The sequence below is a fragment of the Scophthalmus maximus genome, chromosome 7, assembly GCF_022379125.1.
Source record: "Scophthalmus maximus strain ysfricsl-2021 chromosome 7, ASM2237912v1, whole genome shotgun sequence".
Lineage (NCBI taxonomy): Eukaryota > Metazoa > Chordata > Actinopteri > Pleuronectiformes > Scophthalmidae > Scophthalmus > Scophthalmus maximus.
Window position 1 is genome coordinate 21,467,470 of NC_061521.1, and position 21,961 is coordinate 21,489,430.

The window sequence follows — 21,961 nt, forward strand, 5'->3', positions numbered from 1 at the left end:
CAACCTGAAAATATCACAAACCAAAACTTGCCTTTTTCCTTAGATCATTACGGTAAAAATGCTTTTGAGTGTGTTGAAATTATTCGGGAGAAAGAATTGGTATGAAATGAAGCTCGTGTAAATATTTCATGGCTCCGAATGTGGATGTGCAGATGGTACCAAAACGTTCAAAACGATCCACAGATCAGTCCACGAACGGTTATTGAAGGGAGCAGTCGGTGCTGCTTGTCTCGTCGTATTTTGCAAAGGGGTCTGGTATCAAAGACACATGGAAATTCATGGAAATTATTAAAGGGCCTGTATAGAATAAATAACATCCCAAATTTGTTTGTATAATGTCTGCATTTCTAGTGGTCAGTCGTGAATTTTGAAAGTGGGTATACACTGAGATGAATGAAATGTTTGTATTTGGTTTCTTATAGAATATCTTATAATCCAATGCAACTGTTGAGCCATGAAGTCTACGTTTATGATGTATGCTATGATCAGGGTGTTTGTACTGTAAAAAATTAAAAAAAAACTGTTCTAAAAATGCTGTAAAGGTGAAACGTATGACATCTAGTGGTGGACTTCAGGTAATGTTAAAAGGGAAAAGGCCCTCTCTAGTTTGGTTTGTCCATCCTGGGCTCCTGTAGGAACATTGTGGCGCAACATGGAAGACAACATGGACCCAGTAAACATATAAACGACTCTCTCTAAGGTACGGAAAAAACACAATTATTCTTCGTAAGAGGTGATTTTTACACTATGGAACTATAATTGTGAATATATCATATAATTCATTTAGGCAGATCCGCCTAAATCCTACACAAGAGCTCACAAACGTGTGAACAACTAAGGCCGCAAAGTCCACTTGTGCCGCCTGGATAATATGATTCTGTTTTGAGAGTATTAAATATAAATTCAGTTGTAAAAGAGTAGAATTTGTTGAGGATGAAAAATCTGGATAATGCCAGTTAATATTTTATCATTACACTTTTGTCGTGGCTATAAGTTTTTTTTCTTCTCCTTAGTTCTCTTTCATGTTTAGTGCACATCATTTTAAATATATGTACCGAACAGAACACAGGTGAGACACATTAGGAAGAACAGGGGCAGCCAATCACAGGGGCGGGAGACACAGGCAAAGTAAAGACACCAAAACACACCAGGGGAACCGGAAGTGGACTTCAGAATAAAACAGGAAACGATCAATTCAAGATGAAACAAACAAAAACAAACAAATAGAGACACAGGAAGGCAAATCAAAGCATCAAACAAAAGCCAAGCAGTCCTTCAAATAGTTCTTAAAGCAGGAACCAAAAACTGACTGCTGTGATTAAATGCCTATTTCTGAACTGTACAAAAGCCATACTTTTTTTCCTTTCTTTCATATCTCTTCTGGAAATCTGTAATAGTAATATGATAGATAGATAGATAGATAGATAGATAGATAGATAGTTAGATAGATAGATAGATTTGACTATAATCCTCAAAGTAGCCGATAGGTGGCGCCCTTGCTCCCATGAATAAGCAGAAATGATGCTCTGTATATTCTGCTGAACACTGACCCAATTTTCATCCAACAGTCATTTAAGTGCTTCTTGTCTCAAGAGAAGCTATTGACAAAGCGGTCGAGGCGAATGTAAAAACATTTTTTTTTTTTATCGTTTTCCATTTCCATTGCCTGTCTGGATCTGAGGGGAGAGGAGGGAGGGGGTGTTTCAGTATCCCTCAGCCTCCGCCCGCCTCTGTGGCTGTGTCCAGCGGTTGGGAGGCGAAAAGGGGGAGAACCGACAGGGGGACAGACAGTGGCAGAGGGAGAGAGAGAGAGAGAGAGAGAGAGAGGAGAGAGGGGCGATGGCCGCCGGTTTGGGATGCGGGGAATCGGTGGATCAGTACTGCGCCGCGGTGGAGCGGCTCACTCAGGAGCTGGCCGAGGCGAACCGGGAGAAGATCCGCGCCGCGGAGTGCGGTCTGGTCGTGCTGGAGGAGAACCAGGCGCTGAAACACAAGTACGCCGAGCTGGAGACCGAGCAGGACACTCTGAGGAAGGAGTTGGAGCAACTGCAGGAGGTAGGAGGGCTGCGCGCGGCGCGGCGCGGCATGGCGCGCGGCGCGGCACGGCGCGGCATGGCGCGCGGCTCTGTTGCGTTTTGACGCAGCCCAGCAGGGTCTCGTCCTCCGATGATCGATGTCAGATTGTTGTTGTTGTGGTTGTTGTGTTATTACACTGTCAGCGGGTGATCTGTGGACCTGTGGACCTGTGGGCCAACCAGAGCAGGACACCAGCAGGGGTCGTTGTGTTGTCTCCAGGGGTCCCCAACAACAACATCAAAAAAAGTACATTTAAATGAGGTTCAATTGACAAAATCCTCCAAACGGGAGCTGTGTAAAGATACATATAGATTTCTGTAATGGAAAACGTTGCATATCGTATACAAAATGCATCATAGATTCTGTTTCTGTGCAGAGGCTCTATAGACAGCAGCACTGGATGATATTACTCTATCCGTTTTGGGAGGCCATGCAGGAATCTGCAGGTACAGAGTAACACCCTGCACCAGTGTAGCCTGCTCCATTGATTCAAGACTCCCTCCCACTGTGTGTGTGTGTGCGGCAACAGTCATTTATTTCATCCATCTCTGTTTGGGACCCTGAGTCTCTCCCTCTGTAGTTGGATCTTCGTGGTTTACAGCTCGTGCGATGGCTCAGTTGTCCATTACTCTAGATGTCAAGAGCAGGATTTCCACAAAGGATTCAAGGACAGTGTGGAGATACACACTTTCACTTTCATTCATATTGTTCACATCAACATCAACTTTTCAAAAGTCCACATTCAGAAGCTTCACAGGAGAGAGAGAAGCGCTGTGGGACCCTGGATAATGAATTGGGCCAGCAACAAGGGGCGGTCGCTGACAGGGCTTTGCACTTTAAGGTCACTTTTTAGAGATGCCTGAACCAAAGGGCCGAGAGGAGGAGAAGATGAAGGCTGGACTTGTGTGTGTGTGTGTGTGTGTGTGTGTGTGTGTGTGTGGAGATGTTTGTTCTGTGTTGACAACTCAGAAAACCTCATCATTATTTATATAGTGTCAGGTCCAATCATGCAAACGTCTAGTCTCTTTGGTCTAAGAAAAAAGTCAATCACACTGTCACAAGAAAATCCTTAAGAAAATACGAACGTTTATTAGAGCTATTAGATGATCATCAGAGAAAATTCATAATTAAATCTAAGCCAACAATGTTCTGAGATCCCAGAATTTGCTGTTTGTGTGTGTGTGTGTGTGTGTGTGTGTGTGTGTGTGTGTGTGTGTGTGTGTGTGTGTGTGTGTGTGTGTGTGTGTGTGTGTGTGTGTGTGTGTGTGTGTGTGTGTGTGTGTGTGTGTTACATTATTGTAAAGTCAATATTTAAGGGTTTTGGACTTTTGGTCTGAAACATAAGGACATTTGATTATGTTACATTAGGCTTTAGGATATTGTGATAATAGGGCAAAAATGATTGATTATGAACATAATTATTAGTTGCAGCTCCAAAGTATATACAGTGTCTCCAGTGTCTGAATCCCTAAAAATATGTGAAAGAAGTTAAATGACTAAATATGTTACCTTTGTCAATTACATGTTAGAAAGTTATTGACCAAGTATTTATCCTTTATGTCAAAGGTTATTAGGGTCTATCCCTGAGCCAAGTAATGCATTAATTTTGGAAAATACTTACATATGCTGACTTAATGCACCAAAGAGATAATGAGCAATCTAAGTGTAATTTACCGCATGATGTTTAATCAAGAATTACATTAAATCTACATAAAAACAAGAAGAAGTGCAAAAACCTACAAATGATCAAAGATCCTTAATTCTTTAAGTCGGTAAGTCATAACGTTTTATAACTTAACATTAAAGACGTTGTCCTGTGAGATTAAAATGAACTCCTGCTCAGCTGGCTCACCGTATACAGTATATAGCCAAATGAAAAAATAATGACATCACATGCTCAACCTTTCACGGCTAGCAGCACTCACCGCGTTACATTATACATGCGTGCTTATATATTTCCATCTCCCACACTTTCTTGCCCCGTGCCCGTTTTTTTCTTTTCCCAGTGCTTGACTAGTTGAACATTTTGTTTTGACTCGCGCGCAGAATCCGAATCGTCTTTGTGCGGCTCGCGGAAGCACGCTGAGACAAAGAGACAGTCCGATAGCGCCGGCAGCAGAGCGCTGTCCAGCTGATGTCTCGCACTTTGTGAATTATTGGATGGTGTGGCAGATGATGTGGGAGAATATGATAAGACAGGAAAAGGGGGCGAAAAAAGGCCTGAATTTAGAGACATCGCAGTAGGAGATGGGAAGGGAAGGGAATAGTAGATTGTGGATGTGTGAAACTTTGATTTTCATCACGCTGTAAAAAAAAAGAAAAGAAGTGCAGCAGCAGTGCTCTGTGTTTTGATCTGTCATCCGTTAACAGATGCATCCTTTGTGTCCTCAGCTTCCCCACCTGTCTGTCTGTGTGTATATTTGCTTTGGCCTGACAGACACGGAACATTTTCTGGAGGTGATATTACTTCCATAGGAAAAACGCCTCCTGGTTCCCGTCTCTCGGTCTGTCTGTTGCAACACTTCTGTGGAGATATGAGTCCATGTGGCAGAGTGCAAACCTGCCACTACAATAACATCATATCTGCTCTGCCCCGTACTCCGCAGAGCTGCATTATAAAAGGTCAGGGAGACGGCAAATGGAAATTGAGATTGCTTCTGGGACTGGGCGGCCCATAGTGTCTCATAACAGTTGGTTATTCGCATGAAAGACAATAAATCCATTACAGAGTCTCGCCATCCTTTTTGACAATAGATAGTATCTTCTGCTTCAGCTTTTGAAAAGAGTCTATTGTGACTTACTCCCTCAAAACGGATAGGAGACCGTGTCATACTCCTGAAAGTAATCTGTTTATGCTTGAAGCTTGTGTTTATTTTTTGGCTGACTACACACACAGTATTGTAAATGTCCCATAGAGTGCAGTACATTATGTGTGTGTGTGTGTGTGTGTCTTCCTACTTTGTTTGCATATGTTCTGTGGTCACACAAACAGTATGTCTAGAGCCAGACCGATATCAAAATTTTGACGGTCAACGCTGATTTTAGGGAGTAAACATTTTCTGATACTGATTGGCAGATATTGGCATATATATATATATATATATATATATATATATATATATATATATATATATATATATATATATATATTTGTATTTAAAAAAAATTTTTTTTATATTTTGTCTTATGACCCTTATGTTAAAGAAATGTAATTGAGGCTTGATTTTTTTTTACAGAAATACAATCAAATATATTAGATAGAACTTGAATGTAAAAAGTAAACATACATTTTTTTTATGTAACATTTTATCATGAATGCACATCTTTACTGCATTCTTTATACTTTAAAATACAACTTTTCATATCTGCAAAGAACACAGATCCCTACATGTCTGTGAAAGACTCTCATCGGCCAATTCTTTTACTGGCCAACTGTTCTCTGGTCCTCTGCCGTCAGTTCAAGTCCCAGCTGGTGGAGAACAAGTCACCACAACACTGGTTTTACTACACACACAGGACACTCTTCTGTTCCGCCGCTGGGCTCAGTTGGTCTCGCTGTACCAATATCTGTATCTGGATATATTCAATATAAAAACAGAATGGAATATAGAAAATAAAAATAATTCTGGCATTGAGAGACATTTTAGTTCCATTAAATAATGAATGATGATTTATTATCTGCTCCTCAACTAATCAAATAATCAACTGTTTGTTTCACGTTAAGTGGAAACACAGCCTTGCAAATAATACAGGAAAAAGACGCGTCTGTGACGTCATTGTGGCCTTTTGTCAGATATATTTTTCAGAAACAGTTGCATGGCTCTCTGTGTCTGCAGGGCCCGAACAGACACAGGATGCTCAGAGTGTGTTGTGGCAGCTGACACCAGAAAAGTGTCCCGCCCAATATACTCTCCCTTTACCCAGCTCTTTCACTCAGCCTCCCTCTTCATCTTTCGCTCTGCCTCCTCGCCTGATCGCTCCTCCATTTCTTGTATCGGTGTGTGCGTGTGTGTGTGTGTGCGCGTGTGTGTGCACGGTTAGTCTCTGGATCGCTGCCTGAGCAGTGACGGAGACGCTGTTACCCCCGTGGTTCTGGCTTGTGAGTGCTGTCTCCAGGCAGATCAACCTCAGATAGGACACAGTGTACAGGCCGAAGGAGACGGAGGAGGAGGATGCCTTCACTGCAGAGTAGGAGGAGCTGGGGTGTTCATGTTTTCATCACATCGTCGAGGCTTGGAAATGTCTGTAGATTGAGTGGAGCAGCTCTGCAGTCTTAAAAATTCATTTTTCTAATGGGACTATTTAATTCATTGAATTAAACCCTTTGACTTTGTTGAGTCTGAAAATTACACTGCACTCTTTTAAAAGTCTACTTACGTCTCTGCAAATATGTCTACAGAGGGGAGAGAGAAACAAGTGTCATTCATTTCAGATACTTATTATGACTTATTATAAAAATGATGAATAGTAAACCGATGAGAGTGAACTTGTCCTTTGCTTTTGGAAAGCCAGCTCTGGTCCTGGGGTGTCTAGGCAATTTTATGTATATCATATTTCTGAGTGTGTGTTACGATGGTGCATTATTCCCCAGGGTTACCTGTCATATGTAGCAGCAGGCAACATGTGAGAATAAAACTTTAGATGATTGATTAGCTGTCACTCTGCTCCCTCTGGGACGTCCTCAACAGTAATATCAGCATAAGTCAAGTCAATATCATGCGACTGCTCAGTCATCAGGGACTATAGTGATGATGGGGTGAAGCATTTTGCTCGTCTCAACCTCTTCCAGAAGGAATTATAAGGCCGGGGTGAATGCAAAGTCACACTGGTCTCCAAACCCTGTATGCTCAGTGCAGCAAGAAAGCCTGACTAGATTAAAGATGACGGACAATCTCCTGCTGCGTTTCGTCGTACGTGAAATGCAAACTCATGACTGAAAAACAGCATATATACACGACCCTGAAGCAGGAGACGAATGATGTTCAAGTTCGTCAAAATCCTTTCACGGCCTTACGTCACCCATTGGTTTTGCGAACTGCCGTTTTGTGTTGGTTTTTTGGAAACAGACGTTGGGGCAGGGGGATTGGTCTGAGAGCTCATCCACGGTGCGCCCACCCACCTACACCTGCAACCACGCACTGATTGGACGGTGCCAGATGTCAATCACGCTGTATCCCCATGCCCCCAATGCATACCGTGCTTTATCGCCATTTTACCCTAAATGGGATGATGATTTACTGGATGAACATCATGCTGTATTGGAGAAGACATTAAACTAGCGATTGAGACCATCAACTCATTATGTCATACATTATGAATGGGATGGGTTGGCGTGATTGGTTCCTTACTGTAGATACAGTATATCATGTAGGAAAAAACCCTGGCTGCATGAATCCGTTAGTTTTGTACCATATGAAATATGGACTTGGTAACAAGGTGGAAAACTTGATTCTCATTCTTAGGCCTCTTTAAAACCTGCTTTGTACATCTGGCAGTATTTTTACCAAATGGCGTCTGAATCTCAAGCAAAAGAAACACTGAATCACATCAATTAACTTTTTCGCCAAACATCCTGGTGTGATTGTCCCAGACTCCAACCCTAGGACAACAATCAGGCGTGAGGGCAGCCGTGGTTGTAAATCTCTCTGCGTTGACGGGGTAAGAGGTTGCATTACAGGTTTCTCTCCCTTCACCTCCTCCTTCCATTCCTCTCCACTCCTCTTGTACATTAGCAGGGGTCCGTAGGAGGGCAGTAAACATAGATGGAGGGGTTGAATCAATATACCCTGGTGAGATGCTGCTGTTCCCTTCTTTGCACTTTTTCTCAGTCCACCATCCCCCTCCTCGTTGTCCCATGGCTGTCCCACCCTCCCCTATGTGCAACCCCACCCCCTGGAGTGGACTGGGAATTATGCATCGATTTCTGCTCTGTGTGGTGAAAATGTATCATGTCTGCGCTGAGCTGCAGCTCTATTGTGTGCAGTGTAGCGTGTGTTGTGAGAAAAATCAGTGCACCATGTTGGTGAAACCCATCTGTCAAATTCCACGTGATTTCCGTGGAATCACTCATACAAGCTTTTGCGGAAAGGAAATGATGGTTCGGTGCCTCGTGATGTCTGCTGCACAGCAGTCGTCCAGCCTAATCTGATTCAACACTTGTTATTGTATAATTTGTTGGAATAACATTGGTGTCCTTATAGGCATGAAGGTTTGCCGTGTTGTTTACGCTGCAGGTTTGGTGGTGTTGACCTGTGACCCCCAGCAACAGGCTCTGGGATGCAGTCGAGCATAGAGAGACAAGGACCTGCTCTGTCCTTCTGTTTGGCCTCTGGTGTTTTCTGGTGTGTTTTTTTTTTTTTTTTGTCAGGAGCTGAAAAGAAGGTCATTCGTCCTTTTTTAGCTGAGTCACACATTAGGACTCCTTTGCCTGCGTGTGTGTACCTATGGCTTTTCTTTTTGTGTGTGTTTGTCCTCTCCCCTATGTGTCTGTATGTGTAGCCTGAGCGTTGGGGGGGGGCTTTGGGTGCGGATGTTGTGATTGAGGACCAGAGAGGGAGGGGCAGTGGTGAGTGACTCCAACCCATCACTTGGGTCTCTTTGTTGTAACAGCATTTTTATGGTTGCGTTGATTCAATGGAGATGAGGATAGAGAGAGGGAATGGGGACTGGTCTCTGTCTATAGAATAGAATATGTAAACAAACAGACATAAAAATACATGATTTTTTTTCTTTCTTTGAAATCTCATGATACCCACATGAAAGAGATTCCGACTTAATGACCTTCCCTTCCTTCAGGCCAGTGCGTCTTCTCTGCAGAGAACATTAACGCCTGCCCAGATTCTGTTTTTCAGGAAGCTCCTCTTTTTTGCTGCAGTGAAACACAGTAGTTGGAACTGCTCGGGGGAACAGGAGCCTGCAGCCTGCTGTATTGATTAGTCGTCTACTTTAGCTATGTGTGCGGGACACTCTGAAGGCGTAGCAAATAAAACGCAGTCTGCCCTATCTCAAGGGAAACAAATGTCTCCATTGTGTGAACTTAAGAACTGTGCTTGTGCCTCTATTTATAATTGTTCACATGAATTTAATAATCATTTTTAAAAAAAGGCTTCAGTCACTTCAGCTATTCTGCCTTGGTTGTGTCTAGACAGCTAGTTTCAGCCTTTTTCTTGATGAGCATCTCTAAATGCAGAGGGAAGACGAGTCTCCTATCTAGATGACCAGGGGCCATTATACCCAGCGACGATGTAGAGCAAAGAACAACCTCCCACTTGTCCTCTCCCCTCGTCACAATTACAGTGCGCATATACACTACTGTACATGCATGAGTACGTGCACACCCAAACATGCACTTTAGGATGCGTGTGTGACACAGAATCCGGGTCAGAGGATCTGTCTATGTCACTTTTACCCTGTTAGGGGACGCACACTCGTAGACATGTATTAAATCATCCTCTACTTCAACCCTTTAATTAACCCGCAGTCCTCCTCCACAGGAGCGCAGATGTCAAACTATAGGTCAAGAAACCGAATGAGCTAAGAGGAAGAACCCACGCCGTTGTGTACGTGCTTATGGAAGGTTCACGATAATGTTGGCTTGATAATAAAGTTACCAAGGCAACTTAATTTTTTTTGTGTGGACTGGTGCAGGCATGTAACTCAAAACGCCACATTACAGCCTCACAGAGCTGCTAGCATAGATTCAGACTGTCGACCAGAGACTGTAAAGAAGGATGGACGATGCGTCTCCACCTTCTACAAATTATACCGGATACGTGTGCTGCCATTTGGCTTTGGTGACATAATTTTGAGCCTGAGTCTGTGCAGTTGCGATCAGTCTCAACTGTCAATCATGATGTTTCATCCCATTTTCGTACCATCAAATAAATGATTAAAACCAACCATGAAAAATCAACTCTTGAAAATATATCAGTGTGATAAAATCTACCTAAATTGACTGAAAAACTGTATTTGGTGAGTACTTTAAGTGTGGCCGATGTCCCACCCCCAATAGTGGGCGGGGTTTATGACCTATACTCCAGCCAACCACTTGGACGATCCAGATGTTTTGGCTTCACCTTTAGGCAGAGCGGTCATGTCGTCCATCTTTATATACAATCTATGCTGTAAACAGTTTATAATCAACCAGAACAGGTGAGATAAGCTTTTTCTGAAACCCACCTTTCGTCCGTCTGCCATTTCCTTCACTTGGGATAGACACCGGAAAAACGCCATTCTCTCCCTTGTTTTGGTTATGCAACAAAAATAATATCAGCATTATATATCCGCCCTGTAGCCTTTCCTTTGTAGCCTGTGTTTGTCCTCTTTAGAGAGGAGACAATTTTATCTGTCTACTCTGTCTCCATGTCGCTCTGTGTCTCCCTCGGCTACGCCTCCGGGTACGTCTGCTGGCCAATACCAATCAGCCCGCAAGCTTTCGAACACCTCCGTGTTTTTATTTTTTCAGTGGCATCCTCATTACTCATCACATTTCCACCACTTAGTCAGACAAAGTGGGGAAAAGACAAAAGGAAGGAAGGATGGAAGGAAGGAGGGAGTCGCTGTGTAGGAGACGGAGTGGGTCGATGTCCCCGCTCCCTACATTAGTGCTCTAATGCTTCTTTACCCCGGGCATGTTCCTGAAGAACTCGGATGACTGAGGCGACTCGGTGCTTAGTTAGGGATCAAAATGAAAAATGGTCTTTTGTCATTCCGGAGGATTATGACAGGGGAAGAAACCACTTTAAAGGCTTCTGGACAAGAATGGATAAAAAGGATTTGAAAAAAAAAAAATCCTTGGAGAGATAAAAAGCCGAGAAGAAATGGAGGATCCATGAACTGAAGAATTAAGTCATGTAAAAGAAAATAAGCCATTTGAGCCGTTGAGTTGGACCCAAGGGATTTTGATAATTGAAATATTTTCTGACGGCCTTGTTGATACTAACTTAAGTGTTAATGGACTTCTTAGCCTCAGCGAATGCCTGTGTTTGTTAGGCTGAACCCTGAGGGAGAGGATTTGTCTGGGACACAACTTTACACTCAAACTCATACACACAATTAGTGGTAATTTATAAAGCAAAAATTGCAAAAATCTGTCCTCGTATGATATTAATCTGAATATATTTGGGTTTTGAAATGTCGGCCCAACAAACGAGGCACTTCAATATGTCGGCTTGGGCTTTTGGGAAAATGCGAAACCGATATTTTCACAATTTATGGGCATTTTACAGACCAAAAAAACCATCCGCAGATTAATCAATAATGAAAGTAATAGTTAGTTGCGGCCCTATTGTCTACTGTCTGTTCTACAGTGAGGGCAAGACACACATTGAAAGTCAGTTGATTGATAAGCCAATTGTCAGACAATCATTTTCCTTTCCGTCTGTCTGTCTGTCTTGATGGCACTCTGAGCTAAAGTCTCCTCTCGTCCTCCTCACTCTGTCCCATCTCTTCTTTTCCATGCCAGCCTGTTCTGACGACCCTTCTACTTTTCATTGAATGACAGGACTCAGAGTTGAATACCAGTGAAGTGCATGTTCGGGTTTCGCCCGTAGCCAAGTGTATTTTGGAGTTAGTGCGCCGGGACGGCCGGATGAGTAGTCCATGTGTTTTTTGTGGTCGACTTGCTCCTGATCTCCTTGAGGCCACGTTACCGAGCAGAGAGCTACGTACAGTATGACACAGTTTCAGCTGGTCCACTTTGTGCAGGCTGTTTGCGCTCCGGCAGATTTCCTTTCCGTCTGCTCAGCTCGCCCTGATCAGCGCTTTCTGGCAAAAACACAAAAACGCGTGCTCTTTATAATCGTAGATCGATACGCCGATGACAGACCACAGGACTCCCAGAGGAGAGGACAGTGTGGGGACGGATTTTTAAAAGGGATTCTTTTAGGATCCCTGCGAACAAATCACACGCCCGGCTGCCTCTCTGTCCACCGCCGATTCCGGTGTTCATCCAGCCTGAGCACACGTCGGTGTGCGGCATTCTGGGAGAGGGCCCCGGCGTCGTTCTTATCACGAGCAGACTCGAGCCAAATTCAATCTGTTTAACAAGCCGCGTCTTTTTTAAGCTCCGCACGCCCCTGTCCCCTGGCAGACCTTCAGGCAGCACCCTGTACTGCACGGTGTGTCGGGCGGACAGTGACAAACGTGACACCTGTTCTTGTAACTGGGTTGGTTTTTTCTCTGCAAGTGTATTCTGCTGCTGTTGTCCCTGGGTGTTACGGCATTACAGCATCTTGTTGTCAGTGGAATAACAGGCTCCAGTGCACCAAGTAGCGTTTCAGTAATGAGGATTCACACTCATTCATATCGTACCAGCTCAGCGTTTGTGCTCACAGTAATTCCCAAACGTCGACCGTGGAGATTCGACCAAATGATTTAAGTGGTGCAGCGCAGCTTGACTGTTCTCTCGGCTTTACCGTGATGAACTATACGAAGATCCCTGTTGAAGGCTCTAATACAAAGCAAGTTCAACAGCCCCAGGATATCTCTTTGTTATCTGGCTTCGCTGAACCTAACGTTGGCCATAACGTTAGACCCTTTGGTTTTCCTATCGGGCTCTGAGCGTGTTCATGTGGAACAGGCTGGATTGTTAATTGCAGGCAACGTCTTCAGGAACCATGAATAAAGTGATTCCGGAAGAAACGAGCAATCAGAGAGTGCAGACATCCGCCTCATCCCGCAACGGTGGAAACATTTAGCGCAGAGCAAGCATTTCTTCCTTTTTTTGTCCGATGATCAATGACCTTTTATAAAAAAAGGAAAGTTGAATAATGTGAGAGTGTGTGAGTGTGCTTCTGCAGCCAAAGCAGAGAGAGGCTGCTTGACGCTGGGTTTCCACTGATGTGATTGGTCCGATTGGACTGCAGGTTAGAGGTGCGTTACCATGGTGATTTACCTTGATAAGAGAAGAGTTAAACCTGAAGTTACTTCTTGAATTACCACTCTGTGTGTTTTCAGCGCCTGCACACACACACACACACACACACACACACACACACACACACTCTCTCACACTCACTCTCTTTCTCTCTCTCTTTTGGCGATTATGTAATTTCAGCTCAACAAAAGACGCATGTATAAATTACATTTTCCATGCACAGTTCAGGTTTTTTTTAAGGTGGGTCACTGAAGTGTTTTAATTGTATTTTTAATAATGTAATCACTTCTTATAATTAGTTAATTTAATTGATCGACCTCCGTTGTCGCTGGGCTGTGATTACCCAGCTTCCCCTCGCTCGTGGAATAAGTGCTTGTGTATCTTTTCCGTAGATGACAGATCTCTTGACTTGGCACTTTTGCCTGTGGCTGAGTGGCACATGGGGACATTTCTGTGCCCTTGTTAAAGGGCGAAATATGCCGGAGCAGTGTCGCTCTTAAAAGTACTATAAATGGCTCGTAGTGGGTGTGGCTTTCACGTACATCGGAGGAAACCTAAAGGATATCAAACATATGAATGAGAAAAGGAATTGTATGGATTAAACATCCTTTGACTACACTCGGACTCAGCAGTTCTACTCAATGCTGCTCATTGTCTTCTGTGGCTCTGGAGGATGTTTCATAAAGTTTTCCTTGGGGGGGGGGGGGGACATGATGACATCATCACGATGGCAAAAGGTTATCTCAGCTTCCGCTTGATACTTGGAGGTTTGAAAGAAGTGGGCGTTTAGGAGGTCTAATGAAAGACACTATTGAGCTGGATTTTGGGAAATCCAGTGTTTTGAATCCAGCATCTTGGCCTCTGCTTCTTTAATTTAGACATCCCCCCAATAGTTAAAAAATATAGATCATTATAATTACAGTTAATTCACTAACCAAACCAGGGAAACAGCATCATCTGTTTCATTTGAGTTTTCACATTGAAAAAGAACCCTTTCAAAGAGACCTTTGAAATTGAAAGTTTCCTCTCATTCTCCCATGTTGTTCATCTTCCCTGACCACAGTCAGTGTTGGTCAAAAAGCAAGCAAGCTGTAAAGAGATGAATGAGATTACACATGCTCTGGTTTTGGTTTCACAACATGCTGGTACACATGCTGCAACAATTGCTCTGTCTGATTTGACTCTTGACACACACACACACACACACACACACACGCACACACACGGACACACACGGACACACACACACACACACACACACACACACACACACACACACACACACACACACACACACACACGCACACACACGCACACACACGCACACACACACACACACACACACACACACACACGCACACACACGCACACACACGCACACACACACACACACACACACACACACACACACACACACACACACACACAACAGCTGGGCGTTGCAGCAGCCGCCCTGCATGTCTCTCTCCATGGTACTGTAACCCGTGACATGTTTGACTTGGCGGTGCCATCTGGACGCGACTCAACTACGTGTGTGTACATCTGTGTGTGTGTGTCAGTCATGTCAAGTGTTTTGCTTCTTATGATTTGACTAATACCATCATATCTGCTTCCCCCATAACTCATCAAACCTCTGCAGCAGCAGAGATCAGGGCTCACACAAGCTGTATTTGATCAAGATTCAGACAGATATTTCTCACTTCGTATGTTATTGAATACAGTTTCATTACTACAACCTACAGCATTTATTTATTTCATCCACATCAAACATGGCTCTGTTAAAATCCATGATCTTATTACCATCAATTAATCTCTGACTGTGCAGTCATTAACAACTAATCAGGGTTACTCTCAGTGTCACACTCATCTAATTAAAACGAGCATCAATTAGAGCTCGAACGCACGAGGGCAAATGAATAAATCATACAATGAGGGTGGTACGGTTGGTACTCTCGCCCGAGTCCACATTTCCACCGTGTTTGAAGTTAAACTCTGGCTTCTAGCAGGCTTTGCTCTGTGACATTGAACATTTAATCAAGTCTGGAACCTTAATGTTTCTTTCTATTAATAGACGTTATTATTTTCTTTTTACAGTCTGTGCTGGTGGCTAGACCTCGTACGTTGCGTTCATCATGTTGCAAGTTTGGTAGGAGATTAATTGCGGTTGCAGGAATAGTTGCAAATAATCGTTAAAAATAGAAAACGCACGTACACACATACAACATCAGGCACCCACAGGCTCTCCCCTGACTCCTCATTAGGGCCTGCACCAGACGGGGAAGGATTTCAGGGCTACACACACACACACACACACACACACACACACACACACACTTTCTCTCACCAGTGTTGGTTTCTGCTCCTCTTTCCATGGCCCCGGGGATGAATGTCTACAGAAGGGGACCCCATTGTCTGGACTTCACCCACCGAGGCACAGAAGGCTGCGGAGCCTCAAGGTCGAATGCATTATCGGGTTTTTAAAAAGCCAAAACACTGCGCCACTCTGAGACTCCACATTGAACTTCAATCTGCCATGCTTTTCCTCACACGTCATCTGGCTTTCTTGACTTTGTTGTGTTGTGCCAATTAGAACCCGGACACGGCGACGCTGCAGATCCATCACTGTAAATGACGCAGCATGCACCATTATCAGTGCTGTTCACCTAATAAGCCTGTGAGATTACAGAGCTGTCGCCTGGTTATTCTTAGCCCACGAGAAGCTTTACAGTGCAACGGCAACAGGAGCCGTTATGCGCTCCTTTATGTTGAACCTCGGCCATCGGTGTCGCTCACTGCGACGTCCTTGGAGAGGAGCCGTGTGCAGATGGAGCGAGCGGACTTCGAGGAGCACGGCCAGGCCCGCGAAAGAGGAGGGTTGTTATAGAACCATCTGCCTCTCGACAGGCATCCAAGAGAGACCCATCGATCCTCCGGGGCTGAGCAGCTGCTGAATCACAGCCTGCAGCCGGGGCACTTTCTTTTGCTGTGTGGTTCTACATTTGTTTTTGCCCGTTTCATCAGTCGGACCGGGTATCAAACCAAAGTGGCAAAGAATGTGCGCATGTCGTGTTAAAAACTGCAGAGACTCAAAATTGGGAATATTATTTCGATACTTTCACGCTGCGTTTGCTTTTGGCTTCATCTGACTTGATGGTCAACAGCTACTGTGGGTGACCAGGGGCAGTGAGCCGGGGTGGGCCGGCAACAATGAGCCAAGTGCACAGCTTGTTCTGTTGTGTTTTATAACCCTTAACATGTAAGAATGTTTCATGTTTAATAATGTTTCGTGAAAACATCTAGGACGATGGGTTAAGGTGTGTGGAAACCTTTCAGAGAGAGAACTTAAAAAAACAAGGGCCGCTATATTTCCAGGAGGGCGAAAAGAACTGTCAAAAGATACGTCAGGGCATTAGTCCTTTCACAATAACAAACTCCTTCACATTTGGTAACAGATGAGAATTCAGAAGGAGTAGATCAAATATATGACATCCCCCTTTTGACACAGTGCGTCTGAAACCCACGACACATCTGTGTGTCGGTGAAGCCTTGAGCCAACTGGGACAAGGTGCCGTCATCTGAGCGGTGCGTCCCAGATGGTGCAGCCAGAGGAGGGGGAACAGAACAGCGGCACCTGACTCCTGGAGAGTGCAGCCACCGTTTGTGAGTGTCATGTGACACGGTGACATTGCGCAGTGCCGCCGAAAGTCGTTCTGAATCTCTTACCGGCATGCATCGCTTAAAGTCGGCGATGCGGCTGGTCAGGATGCTCTCTACTGTATTTCCACACGGGCTCGCGCTGACGTTGTCGGGAAAAAACCTTGATTTTGAAGAGGCCCCCAGTAAAGTAGATGTGAAAGCAACAGGCACAGTCTTTGCAGAGTCCAACCGCCCTCTGAGGGGCCCCATTTTCACTCTCCCTCCCGCGGGGGGGGGCCCAGCTGTTGCCGCGAGGCCCCGGCTCAGGCGTTGACAGCCTCTCGTCTGAAAGCGAGCTTCTGCGAGCTCATTCAGTCCCCGCCGTGCTTAGAATTAATCAGCTGTTTTTTGTTTCTGCTCGCCACGATCACACTGTACCCCCGAGAGCGAGGGACCGCGAGGGAGAGTGTGAAAGAGAGTGAGAGATAAAAAAGATGGAAAAATTTGATTCATTTTTTTTCTTTGGTCATCACAAAGCTAGTCCTTCAGGACAGTTTTTCAAAGTTTGAATATCTAAATGTTCTGTGGATTTACGGAGGTTTTTTTTCCCAGGACTTATCGTCGCTGCATGTCTCCTATTCATATGCAAACTGTTCCATTTGTAATTCAAATGGCAAAAACAAAAAGAGTCTGTTGCATTTGATAAAAAACATCCAATCGGGGGAATCGGTGCCTTTGTGAATGAATAATATACTTAATTGACTCACAGTGCGGTGGATGACGTGTGAGGTTACATATTGACAGAATGGATATAAATAGATGCTTTAATAGATTTGTTCGACCATGACCGTGGACACAATGAGGGGGACAGTGTTGTTGACAGCAAACCGGAATCTATTGTTTCCGGGTTTGTGTCGCTCTGCCGGCAGCTTGATGAGCAGCAGGTCAGATGTGACGGACGGAGGTGGTCAACACTCCCGCTTGTAAACGGGCTCATCTGTCACCTCGCTTGTTTTAGCGTCAACACAGTGGATTAAACTAATTAGTGTCATAACATAAATACAAAATTGGCTGAATACATTGTAAAGTAGTGGAGGTTCTCTCAGGGCCCTCTCACTTCTTACAAAAGGCGCAAAATGGTTTAGATTTCTGACTGTAATAAATCCACTCCGTCCATTAATGTACCGCTTATTTAACCTGTCCGCTAATGAATCAAAAATCAAACAGACGGATGAAATACGACGTGCGCAGTGGGAAAAGAAGAGGCCGCTGCATGAGCTCATCTCTCCTCCAGATAGTGGTTTCTCGTACAGTATAGCCCATAAGTGATTCATCCGCGAATGGAGGAAAATGCTGCTATCATGGCGCAGCGGGATTGGGAAGGCTGCGTGTGAATTATTAATACATCTGGTCCTAAATATACGGCTCCCTTATGACTTATGGCTGCACGGTCGATTTAGTGGAGTGACTCTGTCCAGGAACTGCCTCCTGACAGTCTGTGATAACTATACATGTTGGATTGTTTACAGTCTCGTCCTGTGGCAATTGTAGACCATAAAATATATATTCTTTCCAAATAAGACAGAATTGATCCGGTGGTCTCTCACGGAGGCAACGGCGGGCACCGTCTCCATTTCTCCCTGCCGAGGAGGTGCAGGAGGAGTTCCTAGTATTTATTGAAGCACTAAGGCAGCGGCTGTATGGACAGGCCATAAACTTTATGACTGGAAAAGTAGTGCACGACTGCAGGTTCATATAATAGAAATGATAAATTATTCTCTTCACTTCGCAAAAAGTAGCATTTGCTATTGCGCTACAGTTCGGTACAGTAGGTCTAGGCCTTCGTTCTGTTGACGCCTGCTTCGATTTTGTCAATCAGGCCTCGGGTCCTTTTATCATGACAAGTCAGCTCTCGGTGCCGTGAAGACCTGTGTCAGGAAAAGTGGGAACAGTGTGTCTATTGATCAGAGTGAAACGGCATCCCACATAGACAGAAAGCAGGTCTCCCTGCGGGACGGCCTCTGTTTAGCGTGCTGTCAGTGCCCGCCCTCTCTTGCAGCAGTGATGTATGATGATGTATGACAGGATTTTCCTACTTGTGGTTGTTGGTTGTTATATTTGTGCACATTTTTGCTTCTTCTAACCCTCCCTCCTTTTCTCTTTCCTCCTCCTCCCTCAGGCATTCGGTCAGGCCTACACCAACCAGCGCAAGGTGGCAGAGGATGGGGAGACCAACGAGGAGACGCTGCTGCAGGAGTCGGCCTGTAAGGAGGCCTACTACACGGGCCGCCTGCTGGAGCTGCAGACGGAGGTGACGCTGAGCCGCTCCGTGGCGTCCAACGCGCAGGCGGAGAACGAGCGGCTCAACGCGCTCGCGCAGGAGCTGCGAGAGGTGAGCCCGTCAACCGTGCGGACGTGCGACGTCAGCGTACGTCAGTTTTAGAGTCCACTGGGAATTGAAGACGTGAAGAATGAGTTTGGAGGCTGTGGAGTTTCTCATTTGTTTTGAGCGCGTGCGGCCACTGAGCGCTCTGTGCACAACGACGTCTGGTCTGATCTGCGGTACATGAACTCACATGAGATCCACGTGTCTGATAAAGGCCACAGATGACGGGCGGAACAGGGCCAAACCCCGCACAGAGGAGAAACGTGGTACACGTGCTCCAGTGCAAGCATGTGTTCACGCATGCATGCATACATGTGCCGCGGCCGCCGCGTCGGGCCGGTGCAGAAGTTCGAGCCGGGGTCAGACACCGCGGCCACGACCCCATTGTGGGGGGCAAATCCGGCGCTAAGCTGGGGAATGAGGGAAATGCCCTGAGCTCGGCACATGTGTAGGGGACAGAGTGAGCCGGGGGCTGCTCTCATCACACAAGCGGCACGACAGCCACGGGAGGACACGCACTCCCATTCACTAAGTTTCATCAGGGAGCGTTGTTCAACTGTTACTCTCAAAGTGTGCTGTGGTCTGAACACCCAAAATGTCAGAATTAAAACAAGCAGTGTAACGTAACACACAGAAGGCATTAGTCAAAAATAGTTGACATTATGCAGCATATTGAACGAAATCAATATTTTCAATTTGGGAACTAATGACCTTATAGTCCTAGTTGATGTATTCATAATGTGCACCTGTCACCTGATCCTGATCAGAGCCCCTCGATGATGTGATGTGATGTGCGTCTTTGAAATCCTCATTTGCGTGTGCGAATGAGGAGGGGGTCGCATTTTCATCGTGAGAAGCAGCTGTTGCAGCCACGCCGGGGGGATTTGTTCGTCACAAATCAAAAGGGGATTCCAGGCAAAACACAAACAGGTTCGCAATCACTGTAAACACAATGCAGATTCACCAGGAAGAAACTTCTGGGGAGGGAAAATGAACTTTAGTTGGAGAGAGTTTTCATCGTCAGAACATCAGAAATTGCAATAACTGATGAATATATATTTGTGTGACCACCTCACCTTACCCTGTCAGGAATTTGAGTTTAGTTTTTTTTTCATACCCCAGCTACAGTGCTGTTAATAACGAATGAATACAACAAGGCCGGACTTCTGCCGCAGTTGCCGGTGCGTCACGAATCCATCGACGCTGTCACGGTCACAGTCGGTGCCGTGACCTCCGGGTCAGGGGGCAGGTTGCCCAGCTGACGGGCCCAGTGCCAGTGTTGTGTGCCGCACTGTCCCTGACCCCCGGGCCGGCCGCTGTAGCCCCCCGATCAGCTTCGCTCATGTGCAGAAGCCTCATTGACTGATAATTGGCCTCTAATCCTGTGCACTTCATACCCTGCTCAGCGTTAATCCCCCCCGCATCGGCATGAATATTAACCTGGACAACATGTTGCTATTTCCACAATACAGTTGTGTGGCCCAGTTGTTCTTAAAATGTCCCGTTTGTTTTCTGTGTTCTTGTCCTGGATCAGTATAAAAGTGTGTATTTTAGACGCCGCGGCCCCGTGCTGTGCTTCTATGGACTGTGCGGTTTATCCTCTATTAGCTTCAAGAGTATATGAGCTGCTGTCAAGCGCTGCACAAATCAAAAGCTCCAGTGGATCGCAGTGGCCTTTCGTTTCAGTCCAGCGGTCGGTTCTAAATTTACCATCCACCCTCTAAAGAAACACACGCAAATAATAAAGAATTCCTGGAGGTTTAAGGTCTAAAAAAAAAAAAGAAAAAGAAAGAAAGCGAAATGTGTGTGCGCTGCACGATGTCCGTTCCTCCCGAGAGCGTATCACCCACTCCTCCTGACACACTGTCTCTGGGTCAGCACTCCTGCCATATGCACAGGGAGCTGCAGGGGAGCTCTGCAGTGAGATAAGCACCCACATGCACACGTACGCACACACATACACACACACAACAGAGAAGCTGTTCGTCCATCGCCCTGCTCCTCCAGCTAAAATGTAATATTCATAGTTGTGCGAACAAAGAGGACTTTGCTGAGGAATCATTTTATTCCCAGTGCTGCCGTCGCCTACATGTCGATTGCTGTTCTTTTGTGGCCTGTGCATCTCTCTCATCGACACCCTGTCTCGTCCAGCATGTGCGCATGTGTCTGTCCGTGCACGGCAGGTGCAGACTCATTGCATTTGACACTTTTTTTCGTCGTCATGCCGTTAGAGAGGAGAAGTATAATTTAGATTAGGCAGAACAAAAAGCACTGAATCCGCCGCCATTTCTTCCTGTCCCCTCTCTTACCTGTACCCATCTGCATCCCTCTTGTCGCGGGGCTCCAGAGCAACGACATGCTGGAGCTGCAGAGGAGCCGGATGAGGGAGGAGATCAAGGAGTACAAGTTCAGGGAGACCAGGCTCCTTCAGGACTACACGGAGCTGGAGGAGGAGAACATCACGCTGCAGAAACTGGTCTCTACGCTCAAGCAGAGCCAGGTCAGTATGGAGACCGTTCCAGTAAATTCAATCACTGTAAGGGACGACACGCCCACCCCTGTGTCGGTTGAGATTAATGACTCACCCCCGGTGTCACATCCAAACCGCCTCCAAATGATGTTTCCTTTATGATGAAGTTATCCTTATCATTATTCCCTATCCAATCACACAGAGTGATATATGTGTCCGTATTGGCCGTGTTTTGGCAATTTGTAATACCTGTTCTGTGCTGGAGTAGATTAAGGCCATACAATCACTACTGTGGTGTAAGACTTCGATTCTGCTGGTCTTGCTCTGAGGGATCTGTCACAGTAAATCTGCCAGCTCTTGTGGCTTTAAAATGAATATTTATAACCAAATAAAATGCTATACTGTCACTATACAAGTAACCCAGTCAAAAGTGTGCTGTTTTAAAGGAGGAAACACTTTCCATTGATGTCTGAAGTGTTTAACTTTATTTCACGTCTTCCTTATGTCCCCTCAATCC

General features: G+C 45.3%; 1 protein-coding gene across 5 annotated transcripts in view; it reads left to right on the plus strand.

Annotated features, from left to right (window-relative positions):
* Window positions 1–621: 621 nt before the first annotated feature.
* bicd1a (bicaudal D homolog 1a) overlaps window positions 622–21,961 on the plus strand; it is a 30,200-nt gene continuing 8,860 nt past the window's right edge. For 2 of the 5 annotated variants that reach the window (XM_035643478.2, XM_035643483.2), the window contains exons 1-3: window positions 1,170–2,055; window positions 18,768–18,980; window positions 21,322–21,474. In XM_035643478.2, the coding sequence (XP_035499371.2) occupies window positions 1,840–2,055; window positions 18,768–18,980; window positions 21,322–21,474 (582 nt within the window). In that variant the 5' untranslated portion in view covers window positions 1,170–1,839. Of the gene's footprint in view, window positions 701–1,169; window positions 2,056–18,767; window positions 18,981–21,321; window positions 21,475–21,961 lie in introns of those variants that run through there. The other 3 variants (XM_035643481.2, XM_035643482.2, XM_035643484.2) reach the window with 2 other exon arrangements.